Source organism: Pleurodeles waltl, chromosome 6 (assembly GCF_031143425.1).
Source record: "Pleurodeles waltl isolate 20211129_DDA chromosome 6, aPleWal1.hap1.20221129, whole genome shotgun sequence".
Taxonomy (NCBI): Eukaryota; Metazoa; Chordata; class Amphibia; order Caudata; family Salamandridae; genus Pleurodeles; species Pleurodeles waltl.
The window spans coordinates 156,935,697-156,960,015 of NC_090445.1; the positions used below are offsets into that span (position 1 = coordinate 156,935,697).

At 46.5% G+C, this 24,319-nt stretch overlaps 1 protein-coding gene across 9 annotated transcripts in view; it reads right to left on the bottom strand.

The window, feature by feature from the left end:
* Nucleotides 1-24,319, bottom strand: part of LOC138299444 (signal transducer and activator of transcription 5B) — a 994,326-nt gene that overhangs the window by 44,059 nt on the left and 925,948 nt on the right. For all 9 annotated transcript variants that reach the window (XM_069237688.1, XM_069237689.1, XM_069237693.1 and 6 more), the window contains one exon: nucleotides 12,178-12,229. In XM_069237688.1, the coding sequence (XP_069093789.1) occupies nucleotides 12,178-12,229 (52 nt within the window). The remainder of the gene's footprint in view (nucleotides 1-12,177; nucleotides 12,230-24,319) is intronic.

A 24,319-nucleotide genomic window follows, 5' to 3' on the forward strand; every position in this document is an offset into this window, starting at 1 on the left:
AATTTTAACCTATACTGTGTGTACTACTGCTTAAATTCAAAGTTCAATACTTACCTGTGTGAAGTACCTTGCATTTTATGTACTTACCTCAAATCTTGAATCTTGTGGTTCTAAAATAAATTAAGAAAATATATTTTTCTATATAAAAACTATTGGCCTGGAGTTAAGTATTTGGGTGTGTGTTCCTCAGTTATTGCCTGTGTGTGTACAACAAATGCCTAACACTACCCTCTGATAAGCCTACTGCTCGACAACACTACCACAAAATAGAGCATTGGAATAATCTAGTTTTGTTACTATCAACCTCTAATGGGAACCCTTGGACTCTGTGCACACTATCTCTCACTTTGACATAGTATACACAGAGCCAACTTCCTACCCTGGCCATACTAAATGGTTTGAGCCATGGAAGCCTTAAACTCCTCCGGAACTGCCAGCAAGATTTTGCTGGGTGTGTCCTATAGGTTGTGCATATAACTGCCTAATAGACAGACCACACTGACCGACCTCATGGCTAGGCTGGCTGAAGAGAACATTAGTTTTCCAAATACCTCAATCCTTTTCATCTCCCTGTCTGAAGAATTCATGGGGAATGTAATAAGGAGTAGGGTGCTGTGCAAGAAAATCCAGGTCGCCTGGCACTGGTCTGTGGTGCCTGGCAACATGCCTGATCTCTGGCGGGCAAGAGCAAGACTTAGACCAAGTGCCCATAAGCATGTACAACTTCATTAAATGTGCTAATGGCTCAGATGAGGCTGGTCCAGGGTGCAAAACCTCAATTAGGACATTTGATAATTATTTTGCACAATGGACTTCAATTTGAAAAAATAAATCATCAACCAACAAAAAAAGGTGTGATGTAGACACACAGAAGTGACGCTTATGTGAGGCTCCACTCTGTCACTTCTAGGGCAGAACAAAGCCGTTGTGGAGCCACATGGTACCACCTGCCCACAAGCAGGAGACCTGCTGTGAAAACTTCTGGATCCAGTACCTGAGGAATACTTTAAAGGTGGAGAATCTGAGGTTAGAAGTATTCATCAAAAACAGGATATCTCTGGCTTCTGAAAAGAACTAGTACCGCTCAACTTTTAGAGTTGACCCATTAAATGCACCATCCAAGGGAGAAGAGTCCAGGCAACTATAGACTGCAAGCAGAATCTTCAGTGTCTACTCGACCTGAATTATAGAACATGAGTGTTTAGATGGCGCTTACTTGCACTGTTTTTGAGGCTACCCCAACAGTATCTGGTTACAACCAAGTGATACAAGGTAGTAGATTATAGTGTAATAATTTTGTATTTGTTATACAATATTATGTATTATTGTATACACTATATATAATATATTGATAATATGCCTATAACAGGGTACTCTACACCTTCGATTTGGTACCTTCATATGGATTAACACAGATAATAAGGATGTGACTGGGCGCAACTAGGGCAAACGTTACATCATAACCTAAACAATTTATTGTCTCAGTAAGAATATTTGTGTTTCCAGAAGTTAGGGTTGCTCTAGAACATCCTAAAAAGTATCTAAAGGACTGATTATGACACCAAGGGCCAGATGTATCCAAAGTGCCGTCTGCGATCGCAAAAACCTTTAATTTTTCATTTTTAAATGCATCCCGTTTTCCCTTAAGGAAAACGGCTGCATTTTGTTTTAAAAAAACACGATTGCTTTTTTCAAAAGCAATCACAGACATGGTGGTCTGCTGAGCCCAGCAGGCCACCATCCCTGTGATTGTAGCCATTCGCAATGGCTCGCAAATTGCGACCTACCTCATGAATATTAATGAGGTAGGTCCATTTGCGAGCCCTTGCAAATCGCAGTATGAAACTCCTAGAGTTTCAAGCATTCCAATAGTGATTACTTAATTGCGATGATGCTCTATAGGGTTAACATACCCTTTTTATGATGGCTGCTTTGTCAGCATAGCAAACCAAACAGTGCCTTCTTAGCGCAGCATCAACATGACACAACCATGCTCTGATGTGAGGTAGAGCTCTACAACGAGCTGGAAGCCAACTGATTGCCTCATTAAATTCAGCAGTATCCAGCACATAGGAAAGCTTCCTAGAGACTCAATTAGTTGACCTTTACCGCATTCCATGTAGAAAGACATGAATAGAGTTTCTGCACAAATACGATGCCACCACCACTTTACACTTTATAAACACCCTTTAAACCATGGTGGCTATGAAAAACAGTACTTTGAAGAAGTAGTGTTGACACTTAACACAAAGTGCAGGTACTGGTGGTGGGTTTATGTATAATGTGTGAGGATGTGGAGGTAGGCATCCTTGAGGCCACGGGCCATCATGAAACCTCAGTTAAGAGCAATGGGATGACATACTCAAAGTGGCCATGTGGCACTGCTTTAACAGAATGTAGTGATCCAAAGGGCTGAAGTCCAGGATTTCCAGTAAGATCCCATCCTTCTTGGGAATTAAAAAGTGGAGGGAGTAAACGTGTTTGCTGTGCTGGTGTGGGGGCACTAGCTCAATGGTATCTTTGGTGAGCTACACCTGCACTTCTTTCTTCAGCAGCCGGTTGCAGCTGAGATCATCGCAACGAGGTTCAATATTTGGTGGAGAGATGTGGAACTCTAGGCAGTACATCTGCTGTACCACTGACAGCACTCATTTGTTAAAAGTTATCTCATCCCACTAGGGATGGAAACATCTAAGTCTTCTCCCAACAGGTGTTGGGTGAGCAGTGAGATCATTGTGGAGCCACTGGTTTGAGGCAGAGGCAACCTATTCGAGGTATGGCACATTTTACCTCTGCCATAAGCCCAGAAATGTTCTGCCAAGCATAGCACTGTTGGAGTACGCCTGTATTAATTTCCTTGGAGCTAGTGTTCGCAGCATCTTTTCCGCACAATGTTTCTATTGGAAGAAATACATTACTTACCTTGTTAGCATCTGTTAATGGCATGTAGTGCTGTAGATTAATATGCTCTGCATACTTCTGCCATTTAGTGTGGGGTTGGACATTTGCAACTTGTTTTCCTTCAAAGTCATAAGTCACAAGATATGATTTCTCCTTTAGTTGGTAATGCGCATGAGCCTCAACTCCATTGTTAGATTGTTTTCCGCATAGCAGCGGAGTGTAAAGTTGGAGCATTAGATAGGAAAGTATGGTAACGATGGAAGAAGGTACATACCAAGAATTTAAGTAAGAGAAAAGCACATCTGCAACAATCAAAGGCTTCCAGGGAGGCGGGTGAGTGCAATCTACAGCACCCCATGCTACTAACAGATGCTGAACAAGTAAGAAACATTCTCCATTTGTAGCATGTGTGGATGCAGATACAGATGCTCTGCATAGAATAGACCAGTGGCTCCCAACCTTTTGACTTCTGTGGACCCCCACTTTATCATTGCTGGAGCCTGGGGACCCCCACTAAATCTTTATTGGAATTCTGGGACCCTCCACTGAGTCATTACTGAAAGCTGGAGAACTAATCTGCTATTATTTAATTCTCTAAGCAGCCACGGACCCCCTGAGGAGGCTTCCCTGACGCACAGGTGTCCCCAGACCACAGGTTGGGAACCACTGGAATGGACTGTAAAGCAGACTACAATAAAGTTCATAGAAGATCTTGGTCCACTCTTGCTTGCTGGTGTGCTAAGACATCCACAAAATAGTGTTTTGTGAACACATGTGGAGTGGACCATGTTACTGTCTTACATGTCGGCCATGGGTAAGTTTCCAAAAAAGCCATAGTCCTTTTTAACATATGGAATGAGGCAAATTCTCTTTAGCCTTAATGTAGCACATTTGGATACATCTGATAATCCACCCCGCTATGATCGCCTTTGAAAGAGTGCGTCCTTTGTGTGGCTAGGCAAAAGCAATAAAAGTTGCCTAGTCTTGCAAAAGGGTTTGGTCTAATCAATGTAATACATGATGTCATGCTTGACATTAAGAGTGTAAAGACCACTGCCACAGAGACTGATTGTGGGAAGAACGCCAGAAGCTCAATAGTTTGATTAAGGTGGAATGGCAATACAACCATAGGAAGGAACTAAGGGTGAAGGCCTGCAGTTTGCTAACATGCCATAATGATGTGACAGTGAGAAGGTAAGCAACTTTCCAGGAAAGACACTGTGTAATGGGCATGAGCGTAGAAGATCAGACCGAGGGCCCTATAGGTTAAAAAAGAGGACCCATTAGTCTAGTAATGACAGACTTGATTACATGGATTCTAAACAAAGAAGTGTGTTCTCTGTTCCGCATGTAAGCTGCAGCTAAGTGAAGATGTATGGAAGTATAAGGGAGGTCCAATTTGCAGAGATGAAGGAGGTAGCAGATGATACCCTGAACTGCAGGCTTAAGCGGATCTATGTGCTTCAGGATGCAGTACTGCACAAACCTCTTCCATTTGTCAAAATTGCAGGCCTGCGCAGTCAGTCTGCATGCTTCTTTGAGAAAAGATATACACTCTTGGGGGAGGTTAAGTAAGCCGAACTCTAGTACCTCAGGAGCCAGATTGCTAGATTGAGTTGCCTGGGGTTAGAGTGTCTGATTGTGCCATGGTTCAGCCTAAGAAGGTCCAGCCTGTTGAGGAGCTTCACGTGGGGAACCACTGATATCTCCAGAAGGGTTGGGAACCATAGGTTTTTGGACCACACTTGAGCCACCAGAATGAGAGTGAGATGTTGGCAGAAGCTTCCAAACCACGTATGGAAGGAGTGGCAGAGGAAGAAAGGCTTAGGCAAATATCCCTGGCCAGTTGATTCATAGAGCATTGCGCATGGACTGTGGGAACATGGAGGCGAAGCTTTGGCATTCTGCATTTTGGGCAGTAGCAAAGAGGTCAATCTCTGGGAACCCCCAACAGCAGAAGTAGAGTAGCAAGACTTGTGGGTCGAGATCCCATTTGTGGACTTGCTGCTGCATTGTGCTGCGGATGTCTGCAAAATCCTTGTCAACTTCCGGAAGGTACTCCACCAGCAAGTGTATCTAGTAGTGAAGCACCCAATGTCAAATGCTTTGTGCTAACACCGACAATTGTGGAGATTGTGTTTTGCCTTGTTTTTGAAGATAATACGTGGCGGCCCTGTTGTCTGTTTTCATCAACACCACTTTGTGCTGAACCTGCTGAAAAAAAGGCTGTTAAGAGCTAGCTAGATAGCAATGCGTTTGAGGTAACTGATGGAAGACCTCTAAGTTGAGACAACCACATGCCCCGAACGATCAGCAGCTGTGGACCCTTCACCCAGAGAGAGGTGTCCATGGTGATAGTTACCTGGACAAATGGGTCTATGAAGGGCCAACCCTGTTCCACCACTGCAGAGAGCGATAAGTGCTGGTCCGTATCAACACTAGATCCTACCAATGACCCTCTGCTTGCAACCTTTGTGTTGACAAGCATTGTTGGAGTTAATGCATGTAAATCCTGGCACAGGGAACTCTGGCTATGCATGAGGCCAGCGTTCCAAGAAGGCGCAAAGCTGTTCTGACCATCAACTGATGATTTGGCACAAAAACAGGAAGCTGCTGCAGGAATGCTTGCACTGTAGCCTGACTGGGGTAAGTCTAGCCGGTGACTGTATTGAACACAGGTCCCAGAGAAGGTTGCATCTGAAGGTCCTGAATGTAGGTTTTGAAATTATTTATGCTTAATCTCAGATTGTGGAGAAAGGGATATGCTGTTCTGGATGTGAGTGAGGCACTGCTGTTCGCTTGTACTCTTGATCAGCCAATCGTAAAGTAAGGGAATATGTGAATGCTGCTCCTTATGAGATGGGCGATACCACAGGATCTGTGAACACCCTGGGGCAATGGTGTCCTCAAAATGACACACTTTGAATAGATAATGTTGCCCACTTACCACAAAACATAGGTAGCGGCGATGGGCAGGATAGATAGGATGGTGAAAGTAGGTGACTTCAGATGTAGAGCCATCATGAAGTCGCCTGCCGCAGGAGTAGGGTGGCATCCTATGGAGTTGTCAAATGGAAATGTTCTGAGAGGATGTACTTGTTGAGGGGCCTCAGGTCGAGTGTAGGCCTTAGAGACCTGTTCTTTTTGGGGAAAAGAAAGTACAAGGACTACACCCCCTTGCCAAGATGTTGAAATGGTACCATTTCTATTGCCCCTTTCAGTATACGCACTTGAACATCTTCCTGAAGAGGTTGTTGGTGTTCTGCAGGAAGGGTGTATGTTCGGAGTGGGATGTTTGATGGGGTTGCAGTGAGCTCCAGGGAATGACTATGTTGTATGATGAGCGGACCACTGGTCAGAGGTGATTTCTTCCTAATGCGGTAAAAGCCCCTGTAGCATTTCTCTAATATATGTAGTGTGATTTGGGGAGGGTAAGCGAGTCTGTATTTGGAGATGGTGGCTCCTCTGGCCCTCCCTCTGGTGCTGCTGCCTCTGTTGGCCCCCTCTATAATAGCTCCGTACTGACAGCTGGTGGTATTGTTTTTGATGCCTCTTGTAGGCGGCAGGGAGTCTGGTTAAGTGGCTTTGCTACTTTATCTGCACTATGACCTGCAAAAAAAAAGACCCCTGGAGTGGCTATATGAAGGACACCCTTCAACTTAGCCATATTTATGTATTTATTTTTTTAGGTGTTCAAACATATGGTCTACCACGTCTTCACCAATGATTGACAGGTTCAGCAAATGCTGTTGTCATTCTGGCTTAAAGCCAGAGACACAGAGCCAGGTATGATGCCAGGCCAGGATGCTAGTATTGACACCTTTGGCTGCAGTGGCAGCTGTATCTCCAGTGCAGCAAATTGTGACTTTTCAGATTGTTTGCCTTCAATAACCATCTCATGCCCAGGCAAGGTATACTGCTCAGGGAGGTGTTGGAGGAGTTCCTCCATCTCATCCTACTGGCACTGTTGTATAAGGAGAGAGGCCAATGGAGTTGGCAATGCACCAACTCTTGCCCGCTGCATTGATCTTTTTACTCTATTGGTCAGGAAGTTGAGACACCCTGTACCTTGGACACTGGCACTTTCTGCGCTGTGTGGACCACGAGGTAGTCCAGCAGAATGTGGTTACAGATGTAAGGTGGGTCATTAGGTGAGGGTTTGTACGTTTTTGTTGACCCTCGGAGTGATCACTCAAGCCTTGACTGGATCTTTGAAGGTTTTGGGCACTGTCTTAAGCATTCCTTTCAGTATGGGATGTAACTGATGAGTTGTGTCTTGGAAAGCATTTCGACCAGTAAGTCATCTTCCTGGGTGAAGTGCATTTACACTTCACGAAATATAGTTGCCCTTTGTATAATCCCATGGTATGAGGTAATAACAGATGAGGAAGATTTGGCTGGGTAGAGGTCAGACTCTGTCTCAACTAGTGGATTGGCATCATAGTTGTCCCACAGGTCGTCCGTAGGTTCAGGGTAATGAGGTTAATCTGGATACTTTTGGATATCCTCCCATGGAACCCTTCTGAAGCTTTAGGAGGTGTTATTATGCTGGTGGCAGTGAAGGAGGTGGCAGCAGTGGAGGAGGAGGATGAGCCGCAGGCAGTGGAGGAGGAGGATGAGCCGCAGGGGGCTCGTGCGCCTGTCATTATGTATTTTGTGCTTTGGAGGATGTGTGAGCTTCAGGGCAAGTTGCTCGTCAAAAGACAAATTCTCCTTCCTTGGCACAGTTTCCAGTGCCTTAGGTGGCAGCTTAGTGGATTTTTGACATTATGTCGACGTATGAACAGCTGCTTTTGGTAAGCGTCCATTTCCTCCTGCAGCCACTGGAGAATAGGCTGCTCCGAGTCATCCGAGCTAACCATCTACAGCACATTCGATGGTCATTGGTTTTTCGACTTCAACGCTATCTTCTGCGTCACTGTCACTGATGATGCAGGCTTTGGTGCCAAGGTCGGTCTGGGAGCCAATGCCAGTTTCGGCATCGCCATTGATGCTAAAGCTGAGGAACCAGTCTACTTCGAGGAGGGTTAGGCTTAGGCAGGGGTTTTTCAGATGGCAAAGTGAGCACTGTGAGCTCTGAAGGCTTCTGTCAGTGCAGACCATGGACCAAAGACAGTAAGGGCAGTGATGGACCAGTAGTCTGTTGTTTAACCTTTGGGCTCGTAGCCCAACCCCCACTGGGATGGTGCTCTGTCTGCGCACAGGGTCACTGAGCAGACATGCTGTGAATAGATCGTGACCAGACTCACAGTCAAAATCTTGCAGAGTTGTTGCACCTTGGGATCTAGATGCTGCTCCCCCTCGTTTTCAGAGGGGGAGTTTACCTCTGAATAGGACTGCAACAGCTGGGCCTCGGAAAGGCCGGCTTCTTCCTTTACCTCAATGTCATGTTCCCAGACGTTGTCACGAGTGTCATCTACATCTCACTTCTGCATTCTTTGATAGGCTTACTTCCATCTGCGTTGGTATCAAAGGGTCTTCTTGGGCCAGAAGGTGAGGCAGGTCTGGGATGTGGTCTGCTCATGCCAGGGGAAGAGGCAAAGATCTAAGACTTGATGGTGGTCAGCCCAAGCAAACTTGGAGTGACAGTGGGGGCAGCACTGGAAGGGTATCCTTTCTATCACTGGCCTAGCATTCTCTTCGAGAAATGCAGCAGGGATAGTGGGCGAAGTCCCAGTACGGGGCGGAGGCCCACGTAACAGGCATCAAAGTCAACACAAGTTTCTAAATTCTGAAGCCGGATAACTGATCTGTGAATATTGTTTGTGATGAGAGATGCGCAGCATTAAACTCTATCAAGTGCTGAGCACGGAGCCCAATCAATACACGTCCGAACTCGATGGCGGAAATAAACATTACCAACTAAAGTAGGAGTCACTATAACTTGTGACTCAAAAGATGTCTTTGAGGAAAAACAAGCTGCAAACGTCCCAGTCCAGCATTAGATGGGAGGAGCATGCAAAGCCTCTGCATCTACAGTCACAAATGCTACACGCATTACTTCCCAACAGGCACTAATTCTTGGCCCCTTTTCTGATTGGCCTCAGGAAGGTACTTGATCAACTTCTCCATTTTCTCTCAATGGCTGCGGTTGCAGTAAAAGAGCAAGCTGACAGAGATTGTGATCCTCTACTGAGTGGTGGCTCCATCGCCAAATGCTTCCCTGCTGCATCATCTTTTTGCTCTCCTTTTCTGGAACTTTTGGAAGTTGCAGGCTGATAAGGGTTGAGGTGGTAGTGACAGTTGGTGAAGCGTAGTACCCTTCATCAAGAGCTCTCTCAAAAGTGGATCTTAGTGTTGAGTGGTTTTAGCTGCTGACGTCTAACCCTAAGGTCAGTATCTTCTGAGATTTGGCTTGGGGCTTAGCTGCCGAATGTCTGCATCAGCCTGTGGAGGTTTTTGAGGTCAACCTGTCTGGGGTTGTCCCGTAAGCATGTCAGGAGATGGTATGGTCTTTATCTTAAGGCCTCTGGGTTTTTTTGGCACAAAGCTCATCTTTCTTGTGCTCTGATTCCAAGGCCTTGGGTGACAGCACCTCCAGGCTTTCATGTCTTTGCACCAGAGGAAGACTGGAAGGGCATGCTTACTCTCCCTCAGTGCTGAAGATATTCTTCTGACCAAAGAAGTCAGAGATCTCGAGTGACTACTGGTGCTGCATTGTGTGCTGTGCCCAGCCCCATCCTCTTTGGTATTTAACAGTCTTTTGCAGAAAGGACAGATAGCTTTGTTGTTCTAGGGAGATAAGCACAGGTGCCAAACCCTGTTTAGTCCAAGCAGGGAGATTTAGCATTGCACCTAGGGCAAAACTGTAATGATGTAATCCCCATAACACTCCACACTCATTTTTGTATGACCTGAATCCTCAGTTGTGTCAGTGCCAACTGTTTCTGAGTGCCGTCACACACAGTTCAATGAGTTGCTCTTGTTGCGATTCAGCGAAGGTGGCTGGTTCTTGGAACAGAGTCCTTAGTGGCTAACGCCAAAGAAAGTCTCTCGAGTTTAATGAAATTAAATGAAAATTCAATTTGTAACACGCGCTAATACCCAGGAATGTCTAGGCGTGAAAGTCTCAGAGGAGACTGCGGTCTAAGTTTGTACACAGAAGATTTTAATGTGAGAAAAGCCAGGTTTTAAGGGCTTTCCTAAAGCCTAACAGATATGATTTGCTTTTCAGGTCGATAGGAAGAGAGTTCAAGAGTTTGGTCATACTGAGAAAAAAACTTCTGCTACCCCAAAAAGATTTTTTAAACTTGGGGACCACAAAGTGTAGAGCAGTAGTGGATCTGAGTGTCCTTCTAGGAATATACCACTGGAAATTTTGCCTGAAATATTCAGGGCCAGTATCATGGAGTGCTCTGAAGGCAATAGATAAGGCTTTGAAGTCAATACGTTTCTTGATCGGGAGCCAATGAAGGGCACTGAGAGTGGAAGAAACAGATTCATACTTGTGAATTGCCAAAAGGAGGCGAGTGGCTGCGTTTTCAATAACCTGGATTTCATTTAGGCACTTTTTTTTGGATGTTGACAAATAGGGCATTGCAGTAGTTGACTTTGGATAGCACCAAGGCTGAGGTCACTGTTTACTTCAGGTCGGTCGGAATGAACAGGAACGCTTTGTGAAGAAGTTTCAAGATCTAGAAGGTTGATGAGGTGATGGAATTATTACGTCTTTCAAAAAGAACCCTAGGTTTTTTTCTTTTACCTTGGTGAATGGCTCTTGTGCCCACCAGGCAGGCGACCAGAAAGAGGTGTTGTTGCCAAAAAGTAATATCTCAGTTTTGTGGAAAGTTCAATTTTAAACAATTCTGAGCCATGCAGTTTCAGGCCTGGAGGAGACAATCATGGAAACGTTTGGCTGTATGCTGGGTTACTGGTCATTGATATTATGGTTTTTGGTGTCATCGGCGTAAGATACTACAGAGAAACCGGATGCCTTGATCAGTTTGGCCAGGGGGGATACATTGATATTAAACAGGGTAGGGCTCAAAGATGAGCCCTGGAGAACAGCGCATGGTAAAGTAAAAACACATGAATTAAAGTCTTCTAGCACTACAAATTGATCTTGGTTAGTGAGGTAAGATTCAAGGAGAGTGAAAGCTTGATCCTTGACCCTGATACCAGCCAGACGGCCTAGCAGAACGTTATTATTGACAGTATCAAACACTGCCAATAGGTCAAGCAGGACGAGGGGCGTCATTCCCACCAGCATCGACAATCTGCTTTATTTGCTTAGTTCTTGAGATGAGGGCGAACTTGGTACTGTGGTAGCTTCTGAAGCCGAATCGGATCCAGAAGCCCCTGATTTTCGACAAGAGTTGTTAATGCAAAGTTCATTGCTCTTCTATGACTTTCGCAGGGAAAGGAATCCGTGAAATGGGGCAATCATGATTAGGGTATGTGATATCAAGATTATGTTTCTTCAATAAAGGAAGGATTGAGGCTATCTTCCACTTAGTGGGAAACGTTACTCATCACTGGGATTGAAGTGCTTATGGCTGGCACTAAATTTCAATGTCACTAGTCCTGTAGCTGGCACTCAAACTTCCAAACCTGATGGCAGAAGAAAATAATCTTAAGTGGAGTATTTATCCTGGTGCATAGTGGACTAAGGATGGAGTCTTGTGACTCAAAAGCAACTTCAAAGAAAAGCAACTTACAAATATCTACATCCAAAATTAGATGGCAAAAATATGCAGGGCTTGTGAATTTACAGCCACACACATTATGAGCTGTTTCCTATTGCTTGTTTTTTCAGCAAATGAGGTTGTGATAATTGGTGGTGTATTGCTTTACATTCTGATATATCTTGTAATTTTCAAAACAGAACAAAATACACTTCAGTTTGAGCGATTTGATAACCGGTACTAAGGAACAAGCTAAAATTATCGGCATGTCCATTTTTAACCAGAAACACTGGAAAATTGCATTCTCACAGAATGCCATGTGCATAAAGTCCCCAAAAAGAAGCTGTGGAGCCGTTCCTGGTAATGACTACTACAGAGATTTTCTTTTATCTACCATGAGTAACAATCAGGGTTTTATCCCATTAACACTGCTCCCATATTTGGTTGTATATTATTAGGGCTGAATGGACAATTTGCTTTGTGACATCTAAGACACAAGGTTGTGTCATCTGATTCACAAGTTTACTTTAGTGTGCTAGAAACAACAAAAGTACACCCAAGTATACCACTATATGTTTTTAGCATGTGTAGTGCAACCACAAATCTGCCAAGTAAAAATAAAAACTACAACAAAAAAAAAAGACGGACTTACGCTGGCACAACCTGCTTGATCTGTGGCGTCACATATCCGTCATTTCCTTTCGCTGTGTTGATTAACGTGAGGAAGGACAAAAGAGAAAATACATAGTTCAAACATTTAAAATATTAGCTAACACAATGAATTACACTTGTAGAACAATCTTGTATTCAGCACAAAAAAAGACATTAAAATCTAGTAGACCAGTACACACAACAAATCACATATGGTTTTTCCCACGTGCAACAGCTTAAACATAAACACAAAAACAAAATATGAAATTAATACACAATAGATGTACAAATAACAGATACAGCACTTATTAGTTTTAACCATTTCAAACAATGTATATGGTTAACATGCCAAGTAATAAAGTTAATATTTCACAAGACACACATACTGACAAAACACTCGCACATAACACATCAAAAAAGAAACTATAAACTCAATTGTGCAAATATAAGTGGACATAGAACAAGCAGCCAAAATGCTCAAAATACAATTCTAATAAAAAATGTCTACACACTCCACAAGACAGAAAAAATATGCAAGTGCTTGAAAGGACTGTTTTGATAATATGATGAATGAAGAAATTAATCCATGAATGAAATAAACAAATAGTCTACCAGAAAAGGCAGTACCAAAGGTAAGTAACCTATCTAACCATAGATTCCTCACCTTGTGAACTTCCTTAGGCATCAAAATGGATTCAGAAGATTTTTATAGCAACTCCTCTGAATGCAAGTAGGTGGTGCTGTGTGGCTCAGAGTGGGGTCCAGCCCACCCTGGATGTGACAACAGGCCACTCACTATATAGTTGATCTTTGTCCATGCCGTCGGATGAGGAGGCTATAGAAATCAGAATTTGCTAATGTGGAAGTGCTCCTCGAAGCCAATGCAGTGTCGCTGCTAAGTACAGCCAATGTACGTGGTCGAACGCCTTTTATATGTCTTTTAGAGCAGGGTGCTTTATCGAGGTGGAGGAGTCTCTTAGTATTGTTACTGCACTGCCTGTGTGGGACAAAACATTCTTGGTCAGGGGCTACCATCTTTTTGTATCAGCACTAGGAAAGCATTTATGTTGATACTAAACTCAAAGAGTTCTTCTATCCAGAATGGTGTATCTAAATCACAGGCTTGGTCTGAGGTGAGCCGAGTCAGGTTTACACCCCAAAGGTACCATTTGGGGAAGGTACTGGGCCATGTACAAATCGGCAAAGTAGCATTGAAAATGGTCCACTAGGTGGCAGTCAGTTGTAATCTCCTTCCAGTCTTCCCCCTCCAGGGTCTCCACTATCGCCACCTACCTTTGGGCCCGCAGTCTATTGGCCAGAAGCCGGCTGCATTTGTCGCCCCCTACGTAGACCTAATGTTTAAGGTACAAAAATAAGTATTCTGCTGTCTCCACACCCGTGGAGTTGCAGTGCGATGGTGAATACATTCCAGTTCCCTCAATTGGCTCTGTAACTTCTCACATTGGTCCCTGCACACTTTATTGTCTGACGATACGTTGATAAACTAACCCCTGATCACTGCTTTCATGGTGTCCCATAGTAGGAGATGGGGGTATCCGTCGTGTCACTGATGTCTAGAAAGGTATGTAGGGTTGAGCAGAAGGGTTGTATGCAAACGCCAAGGCTGGTATGTGCGTCTTGTCAGGGGGAGTGCTATATCCACTATTATAGTTGCATGTTCTGAAAGTGTTCATGAGTCGAGGTCAAGCGAGGCAATTAAATCTTGTCCCTCTTTGGTCCCAAAAAATGATCAAGACATGCATACGTTTTGTGGGCGTCGGAGTGAAACGTATAACAGTAGGTGTTGGGGTAATGCTCCCTCCACAAATCCCTCAATCCCGTCTCTTGAAGCCACTGCCTACTCTCAGTGGTTAGCTCCCCCGGGCCTAACCTATCAGTGGGGTGATCGGTCTAGGATGTTGCAGAAAACTATACTGAGGTCACCCCCTATCAATACTAATCTATCTCATGCGGCCATGATGTTTGCTACCGATCTACATAGGAAGGGTTCCTGGCCATCGTAAGGGAAGTATATTGTGCCCTAGCACAAATGTATGAAATCATACTTTTCAGTGGTGTAACAAAACCTGAGGGCCCCACCATGTGTAGTACATGGAGGGACGCCGTCTCCAGACTCACTCAGGAGGTCTCAGGCCAGTATACTGTGGTGAAGGGGCAGCCTGGAGCTCTGGGCACTCCCACCCCCCACTGCGGGGTCTTTCTTACACCACTGGTATTTGTATTCAATAAGCTAAGAGGCGTCCCCTGATTTCTGCTACTTTAGCTCCAATTTTCCTTCTGGAACACGCAAAATAACAGCATGGCTACCCCTGCTGGTCACTGCACAAGGTCACTGTAAATCACCCCATGGTAGGCCCTCCTAGCCCAGAGGGTAGGTTCCCGTGTATGATGGTGCCCCATACGAACTCGAGTTCCAATGCACTGGACCTCGTAAGTGCGGGGAAGCCATTTTACACATGTACTGACCACAGATCACTCACTACCTGTGGTCCAGCTACATAACTAACTCCGAACCTAGGCATGTTTGGTATTAAACATGTCAGAATCATACCTCAATACTAATGTCAGTATTGGTGGTATGATTCCATGCACTCTGGGGGCTCCCTGTAGGACCCCCAGTATTGCTCTTACCAGTCTTCCAGGCTTTGTGGGAAGCCCACGCTGCTGCAGCCACTCAGACAAGTTTCTGCCCTCCTGCTGCTTGACCAGCTGAAGCAAGGGAAGACAGAACTAAGGATTTCCTGTGGGAGGAGGCAGCAACATACTGTCCCTTGAAAATGGGTGTTACAAGGGGTAGCCTCCCCACCCCACTGGCTTGCTTTGAAGGGCACATCCTTGCATAATCCGGTTTGCACCAGTCCAGGGACCTCCAGTCCCTGCTCTGGTGTGAAACTGGACAAAGGAAAAGGGAGTGACCACTTGATTCTGCCATCTAGGAAACAAGATGTGCAGAGGCCCCTTCGAGCATCTGGTTGGTCGGGACAGGTGACTGACATCAGTGAACCACTGACAGGTGGTCACCCTGCAGAGTGACCAAATCCCTGTTAGTGCTATTTAGGGACTCCCTTGTGGGTGTCCCCCCAGATTAGGCGTGTAAGACTCCCCCAGGATGCATCTGCATATACTTCTTCTGCTCAGGCCACCGGAACCCCTGTTGGACTTCACAGGAACCAAACAAGCCTGCACCTCAAGAGATGACCTCGCCTTGCAATATTGTTTCTTAGGCTCCTTCCACTAGTTGCAACATTTCCACAGCTGTGCATCCTCTGGGGTCAGCAAGACTTCAGCTGCACCAAAGAAGCAAGAAGAAATCTCCCTTGGAGTGAAGGAGTCACTCCCCTGCATCTGCAGACACCTAAGGCAACAGCATCTAGCTGCTGAGATCTGCTCTCCACAGCAACTGCGTAGATCCTCCAACACAGGTGGTGGACCTGAGAGGTCCTCCTGGTCCTCTCTGCCCTCTGTCCAACTTGGGAGGTGGTAAGCCCTTGCCTCTCCTTGTAGGACACTAACTTCAGACTCAGAGTAGCCCCGGCATCCAGCACTTCGTCCCTGCAAGGACAGTCTGCTGTTCCAATGATGTGGGACTCCTCCAGATGTGCTAACTGGGCCTCACTGCAACTTATTGTATCTGCTGCCTGTGGGGGTTACGACTGCTTCTGCTGACTCTACCAACTGCTGAGAGTCAGCCCGGACTTCCTTCCAAGGGTCGAATCCCCTGGACCTTGCTGGTCCTCTTGTTCTCTGAAAATCCTCTTCTGCCCAGATTTGCATTTGCCAAGGCTTGTTGGAGGTCCTCCTGACTACTGACCATCTGCGACCAGCATGGCACATCATCTGCATGACTCCAAGACCCTCCCTACAGCTCCTGGTCTCCACAGCTGATCTTAATCTTCCCTCGTCGTCACGGACCTTAATCCACCAGAGGGTGGGTAGTGGCTCCTGCTCCACCTGGACACTCCTGCATGGACTGGACTCTGTTTCCTTCTCTTGCAGGTCCTCTACTTTCAGAATCTACCGCTGGGTTCCACTGGACCGGCCCTGGTCTTGCAATCTTCCTTTTCCTAGTCACCTTGTTAGTCTTTGGGAAGACTAGGTAACTTACCTCTGCTCTCCTGGCCTGCTGGGGGTCACTTAGGTACTGACCTCTTGGGGCCCAAAGTTTTCCCAGCTCCCTACTAAGTATTCCACATCCTTGGGTGGGGACCTACCTTCGCATTCCACTATTTTAGTATATGTTTGGCCCCCTCTATAGGGCCCTGGGTATTTTCTGCTATTTCTTGCTAATACTTGTTGTTTTTCTATGCTAGTTCCCAACACTTACCATGCATAAATAGTGCGTACTTACCTCCAGTTGGGGGACTGCCTATAAGTAATCTAGTTCAGTGTTACTGTAATAAAGTACCTTTATTTTTGCAACACTGTGTGGTTCCTTTCATGTGTGATAAGTTACTGTGTGACTGCTGTGGTATTGCAAGTGCTTTATAATCCTCCTAGGTAAGTCTTGGCTGCTCACCACAGCAATTACTAGCGAGCCCTGGCTTCCTGGACACTGACTCACTAACTAATAGGGGTTGCCTGGACCTGGTATAAGGTGTAAACACCATAGGTGTCCACCACACACCAGGCCAGTTTCCTACATTGGTGGCAGCGGTGGGATAAGACTTGCAATTGCCTTACCATTCTGTCATTGGTAGCTTTCCACAGGAAAGTCTATCACTAGTCTATAGCGTACAATACAGTTAGTAGTTAGGATCACTAGACTTCTAGTTTAGGTAAGCTGGGGGTCTGGTATAGCCCTTTCTCTAAACTCTTTAGAAAGCCTAGTTACTTTGAGTAGGTAGGTGCACCCACACTACTCTAGGGAAATGTCTTCAGTAGAAAACACAGCTCAGGTCCGAGACTCTCAGTATGAGAGCCCTACTCTTCAGGAGTTGAGAGAGAAGTGTGCTTCTAGGAAGATGTAGACAGAGAGAAATCCCAACAAATCTCTCCTTCTAGGACTGCTCCTCCAGGCTGAAAGCCAGAGCACTGCAGTGCAGGAAGAGCAGGAGGGAGAGACTGACCCTCCAGTCTTACAAAGGGTAGACCTAGACTTCACTGTGGAAGGTCATGGAAAAACTGCGGAACACACAAACCACGCAGGGAGCACTCATGGCAGTGAAAAGGGGGGACAAACCAGTAGGCCCACTTTTACTCCCAGGGGGTTAGTGCAAAGAGTCTCAAGGAGGAGGAGTAGGTCTTGGCTGCTCACCACAGCTACCACTAGAGAGCCCTGGCTTCCTAGACACTGTCTCACTAACAGGGGTTGCCTGGACCTGGTATAAGGTGTAAACACCACACACCAGGCCTGCTTCCCACAAGTACCCCCTCCAAGCAACCCCTCAAAGTATCAACAACAACAAAAATTAATGTCTCTGGCAAGGGTAGAGCTCCTGATGGAGGTACAAGCATTCCAGTGGTGGCTTGTGAGATTAGGACCTTGGCCAAGATAGTTTCCATCACCGATGGCTTCTCTCCGTTCCGGATCCCCTCTCCAAGTGCCGATATCAACCACTGTCAAGGCTCAAAGGTGCTGTTCTATTGGTCAGTTGTCAGGGTCCCTGTTCAAGTTCTCTATGACAGCTTTTCTCTCCTGGGCCATAGTGTCTGGGACCAGTCCTATGTCTCTGGGGGAAATTTGGGTTTCTCTGCCATCTTAGGGTCAGGTGGTGCCACTCCAGAGGTGTTGGTCTCAATCCCCAGCAGCTCATATGCAGCGCTGAAGGAACAGATTTGCATCACTGTGGCCTACCTTCAGTATGGACAGTGGTCATCTTGTTCTCCGTGAGTTGTAGTTTGGTTATGGTCTGCTGCCGCCCAGCGTAACAGCGGTCCCCCTCCTCAATGGGGCCGCACGTGGCATTCAAAGTCCTCTAGGGCGCATCATCCATCTGTTGTGTTGCAGCTCGTCCCCGAGGCTCCCAGGGCCCAGCAACGTCAGTCCTCTCGAAAGTACGACCCAGCACCATTCTTAGCGGGCCGCGACTCCAAGGGCAGGCCATGTGAACCCAGTTGTCAGCCAGTGTGCATGGCAGGTCACCAGGATCTGACGATTACATAGAAGAGGGCTGGACCAGACCACCAGGGTCACATCGGGGAGACCGCCCGGCCTGGGCCTCTCTTCCTCCGCCACTATGAGCAGCAGCTTGTGCACAGTCATGTCGATGTGGGGCCCTGCTCCTATGCCCAGCCTGTTGTGCTGTCACCGAGAGACGCACTTCCCACGCTCTCTGGCCTCTCGAGAGCCCGGTGTCTACTCCTCCCAGGGGGCGAGAGGACTCTGCAGCTCGCAGTTCCCGCCAAATGGGGTCCAGCTCAGGGCAGTGCCTCCGGTCCCAAGGTAGGGGCCGGCTCTCGAAGATCTGTGCACTTGGGACTTCAGAGCAGGGAGAACCACCCAGGCCCCCTCTGCAGCTATGCGGCGCCCGCCATCTTGGGTCAGACAACGGTGGCTCTGCTGCTTCCCCTCCGCATCACAATCTGCTCTGTGGTGTCTGTGTCGGTATGGATCCACTGTAATGGGGCACAAGTTTAGGGGTGATGCCTGAGCCAAGTATGGATGCCGTTCAGTGGGGTCTGTACATACCGGTCAGTGGTGAGGAAGGGGGTTTAAGACACATCTTACACCCTTGCCATCTTGGCCACGCCAGGTCAATCCTTTAAAGAAACTCATCACTACCGGTGATTTGAAAAGGGATGGCTTATCGAGCAACAGTTGGAAAGCCGAACGGGCCAAAAGATAACTCAACAGTCATCACAGCAAGGGCTTGATGGGCTATAGAGAGAGACAAAATAATCCAACTTCTGTCAAACAGCAACCATTGCAGGTATTCTGCAATGCCTACTGACACCTGGATGGAATCCGAAAGGTTCTCTTGGTGCTGAGCCCACTGAGACTTCAGATCCTAAAGCAGAGCCCATACGTGTCAACTGGTGCGGTCAATGAGCAGGACATCAAGAGGCTAAGAAGCCTCAGAGCTGCTCTCATGGAGACAGGTAGACAGTTGAAACATCGGAATCATGGCTTGAATATCCTGGACTTGTTGAGGCAGCGGCAAGGCTTGAAAAAGCACCATACCCAGGATGCCTTCAAGGGGTGTCGTTGTGAAGGAGTCAAGTTTAACTTCGGCACATCGATGGAAAAGCCCAATGATGTCAACAGGTCGTCTACCATCTGAAGGTGGTGTATAACTGTTTAAGGCGAGCCTGCCTTCAGCAACCAGTCATCGAGGTATGACAAGACTGGTATCAACCTCCGCAGATGGTCTGTGGCCACCATCATCACCTTTGTGAACACCAAAGGTGCACTGGTATGGCCAAAGCAGATCAATGAGACCTGAAGGTGCTCTTGGCCTACCTGAAACTGCAGATCACACCTGTTGGACTGCAGAATGAGAATGTGGCAATAGGCGTCCTGCAAATCATACGCTACCATCCAGTCTCCTGGAACCAGGGCAACCAGAACTTAGACCAGGGTTAGCATTTTGAACCTGCCCTTCCCAAAGAAAAAGTTCAGAAGGTGGACGATCAATGATGGGGAATAAGCCTCAGTCCTTTTTCAGCACCAAGAGATACAGGAATAACAGCCAGTCCCGATCTCTGATGCAGGACATTCTATGTCTCCCTTGGCCAAGAAAGACTGAACTTCCCCTGGGAGGATGGACACATGGTCTTCCAGGAGGTGTTGTGGATTGGGTGGCATCTCCAAGGGATGTGATTGGAGTAGGGAATAACTATGTTTCACATTCTTGAGCACCCACTGGTGCCCCTCCATCAACGGAAGTCAAAGGTGATGCACTCTCACACCGCATGGGTTGTGTGCTGTCAAGCATGACTGAAAGCAGTTTTGTGAGAGCTGCTGGGGGGGAGGGGTTCAGGTAAATCTCTGTCCCTGAAGTCCTGGACACTGGCAGCCTGATCCCCTGAGTTTCTGTTTCATTTGTTTTTGTCAAACTTTCTTCATTGTAGTTCAAGTGGTACAAACATCAGTACATTGACATTAGGGCCAGGAGCCAAGTGAAGCTACAGATAGTATCACAAAAAGGTTTACAGTTATCATGAAGTACAGTTTGGTAGCAAACATCTTGTCCATCTGTCAGTGAGTTACAATATGAAATATAGTACCATAGTATAATTAAGTATCCTAACAAGGATTACACTAACATTTTAAACAATAAAACACCTAACCAGTTGGTATGGAGAGGTGGGATTAAGAATGGAGTCCCATCTATGGGGAGGTTTATCACCAGAGGTCGCAAAGCTCAAGTGCGGAGAGAGTACAAGGGAATTCCTAAATCTGGAATAGATGAAGCGCCCTTGTGCGGGGATGACAAGAGAAAAGCAGAGCCCCCTTGAGAGGAACTGCACCAGGGGTCCCCAGATGTAGTCAAAACTTGCAATGTTGTCTGCCAACACATCGGCCAAATGCTCCATGAAAAATACTTCCCAAAGCCTAGTATGCCATTGTGACATAAAAGGGGCCTCAGGCTTCCTCCATGCTGCTGTGAGGGCCATCTTAGCTGCCCTTTAACAGAGCCACATGATTGAACGATACCCTTTTGTCTGATGTGTCAAGGAGGGGTCACAGAGACCCAATAGCACACACTTCAGCTTATTAGTGAAGGGACAGCCTAAAATGTATTTAATTAGTGCCAATATTTTGTTCCAGTAGGGGTGTATTGTCGGGCAATCCCACCATATGTGGTGGAAATTTCCCATTATCCAGCATCCCCGCCAACAGTTATCGAGTGTGTCAAAGTGAATCTTTTTCAGTTTCTCAAGGTACAAATACAAATCATAGAGAAGTTTAAAATGTGCCCCAAGAGCCCCATGGATCTATTAAACTTAAGAATGTCTCTGTATAGCTTGGTTATGGACGTGTCAAGGACTCAGTCCCAAAATGTGATGTGGTGGCAGTAGTGGGGGTGGGGGGGTGGCTGGACAGACTGCTGCCAGTAATAAGGCATAGAGAGCAGAGATAGATACAGCTACAGGAAGCCCCAGCCTGTCGAACAAATTGCTCCACTGGTAGCAAGTCCCTTGAGGCTGCAAAACTAATACTAGGTTGTGACATCCAGTGTTTCAGCTAGGTATAATGAAAAAACTCAGAAGCAGGTAGCTTAAAGTCCAAGCAGCAATTCTCAAACGATAGGAGATCTGTCCCGTAAACAAATCAGAAATCATTAAGCAGCCTCCTTCCTGCCAGGAACCTAGGAGAAGGCCGCACTGTAATGAATAAGGGTATGTAGAGAAGTAATGGTTGTCCAATGATATGACTTAGTCACTGTGTCCCAGACTTTAAGTGTGGAGGTCGTGGATATACTCAGGTAAGCATTGCGCAGACGATCCTGCTGAGGCTTCCACAACACATCCAATATTGTCCGCCACATCACTGCTCTATCCATGTGGAGCCATAATTTGTCTGACTCACTGAGTGACCATTCAGATATTGCTCGGAGTTGTGCCACACAATAGTAATTTTGAACATCTGGTAATGATAGGCCCCCAGATTTCCTTGGGCGAGTCAGAACTCTATAGGAGAGTTGCGCGCTACGGGCACGCCACACGAACCTCGTTATCAGGGAGTGTATTTCCATTAAAAAAATATCTAGGTACCTCTATCAGGAGCCCTTGAAACAAATGCGTGGTAACACTGTTACTTTGATCGCGTTTATGCACCCTTTCCAGGTGAGGTAACTCAGCGCCCAACGTTTAATATCTGCCTTCAGGTGACGCAGCAAAGGAGGATAGTTTGCTTTATATAGGGTCTCTACTTTTGGGGTGAGCTTCACCCACAGATAGATAATCTCTTTCTTGGCCCATTGAAAGAAGAACTGGGAGGCAATGCTCTTCATTTCTGGTGAGGGGGATCATCAAATTAAGCAGGTAAGATTTATGGATATTAACTCGGAATCCCAAAACTGCCTCGTAGTCTTGCAGGTCCTGTTGGAGAGCAGGAAGCGAGCTGTGGGGTGACTTGGAGCTAGTAAGACGTCATCCACAAATAGGTAGAGTTTATGCTTATAAGCCCCAAAATGAATCCCCTCAATACCTGGATTGGCCTTGACCTTAGCTGCCAATGGCTCTATACTGAGCGCAAACAGCAAGATGGATTATAGAGCAGTCCCCCACTTCAGCATAAAAAACTCTGAGGCAGTACCGTTTAAGATGACCTCAGGACTGAGGATGTGCATAGATGGCCATAATCCTGTCAATGTACTATTCGCCTATGTACCTTGGCACCGCACCAACCCACTCAGACCACGCACGCAACCTCGGATTCATCCTGGACCCACTTCTCACCATGACCAAACACGTCAACGCCGTATCATCCTCCTGCTTCCTCACCCTCCGCATGCTCCGAAAGATCTTCCGTTGGATCCCCGCCGACACCAGAAAGACCGTGACCCACGCCCTCCTCATGAGCTGCCTGGACTACGGCAACACCCTATACGCAGGAACCACCGCTAAACTCCAGAAACGTCTGCAGCGAATTCAAAACGCCTCCGCCCGCCTCGTCCTTGACATACCCCGCAACAGCCACATCTCCGCCCACCTGAGACACCTGCACTGGCTTCCCGTCAACAAAAGGATCACCTTCCGACTCCTCACCCACGCACACAAAGCCCTCCACAACAAGGGACCCGAATACCTCAACCGCCTCAGTTTCTACACACACACCCGTCAACTTCGCTCCACCAACCTCGCTCTCGCCGCCGTCCCTCGCATCCGCCGCACCACGGCAGGTAGGAAATCCTTCTCCTACCTGGCGGCCAAGACATGGAATTCCCTCCCCACCAACCTCAGGACCACCCAGGACCACCTCGCATTCCGGAGGCAACTCAAGACCTGGCTCTTCGAGCAGCAGTAACCCCATCCCCCTAGCGCCTTGAGACCCTCACGGGTGAGTAGCGCGCTTTATAAATGTTATGATTTGATTTGATTCGCCAAACCCAAACTGCCGGAGAGTAGCAACCAGGAATGACCAGTCCACCTGTCACCAAGGTCTAAAGCTTTCTCAGCATCTAACGCTAATAATATTGCAGGGATATTTTTCTTATTCCCCTTAGTGATCAGATGGGTCACGTGTCTCAAATGATCATGCATTTGGCAGCCTTTAATAAAGCCCGACTGATCTGGATGGAACAGATCAGGGAGAAGAGATTCCAATCTTGGGGCCAGAATTTTTGTATAGATTTTTGCGTCTAAATTAAGAAGGGCAATCAGCCTATAAGAGGCAAACCATTCCGGATTTGGGGAGGACTGTGACCATATCTTTGCTCATGGAGGGCGATATTGCTACTACGTCCCCTATATGGTTAAACAATGTGGTAAAATACGGCGTCAAGTCAGAGCTAAAAGTTTTGTGCATTGGGTCCATCAGGCTCTGTAGATTTATTAAGTTTGAGAGAATCAATGACTACTTACACATCCTCTCTCGTGTTGGGGCTAAAATCCCCGACAATGTCCCTGGGAACCTGTAACAAGTCAACTAAGTCGAGATAGGAAGTTTGATCATCCACATGCACTGGGTCAGCAGTATAAAGTCCCTTATAAAACTTTCTAAATACTTGGGCTTTCCCCTCCTCCTGGTACTGCATCCTGCCCTCTTAGTCCCTGATCAGTTCTATATATTCCTTTTCCTGCTTCATCCGTTATTGGCTCGCTAACAGAGGGCCTATCTTGTTGCCCTTTTCGTAAGTTGTTTGCTTCAGGCATCAGAGTGTCTGTTCAGCCCTATTGGCATAGATCGCATGAGGTTTACCTTTTAAGGATACTACTTTCCTTTGCAAATGCAGTGAAGGTATAGTTTTGTGGGCTTTCTCAGACAAGAGTTTTTGTCAATGTAATGAGGTCATTAGTCAGATACATTTGTCCCATACAACTGCCTTGAAAGCATCCCAGGTCGTGGAATAGGAAGTGTCTTTAGAGTCATTAAGATGCATGAAGAACAAAGAATTCCCTTAGTGTCTTTCTAAGTTAGTCTCTGAATTGTCTATCTCTCAGAAGACCATTGGGAAAATACCATCCATTAACTGGGACTTCGGAGCAGGCTATTCGAAGATAACCTTAAGGGGAGC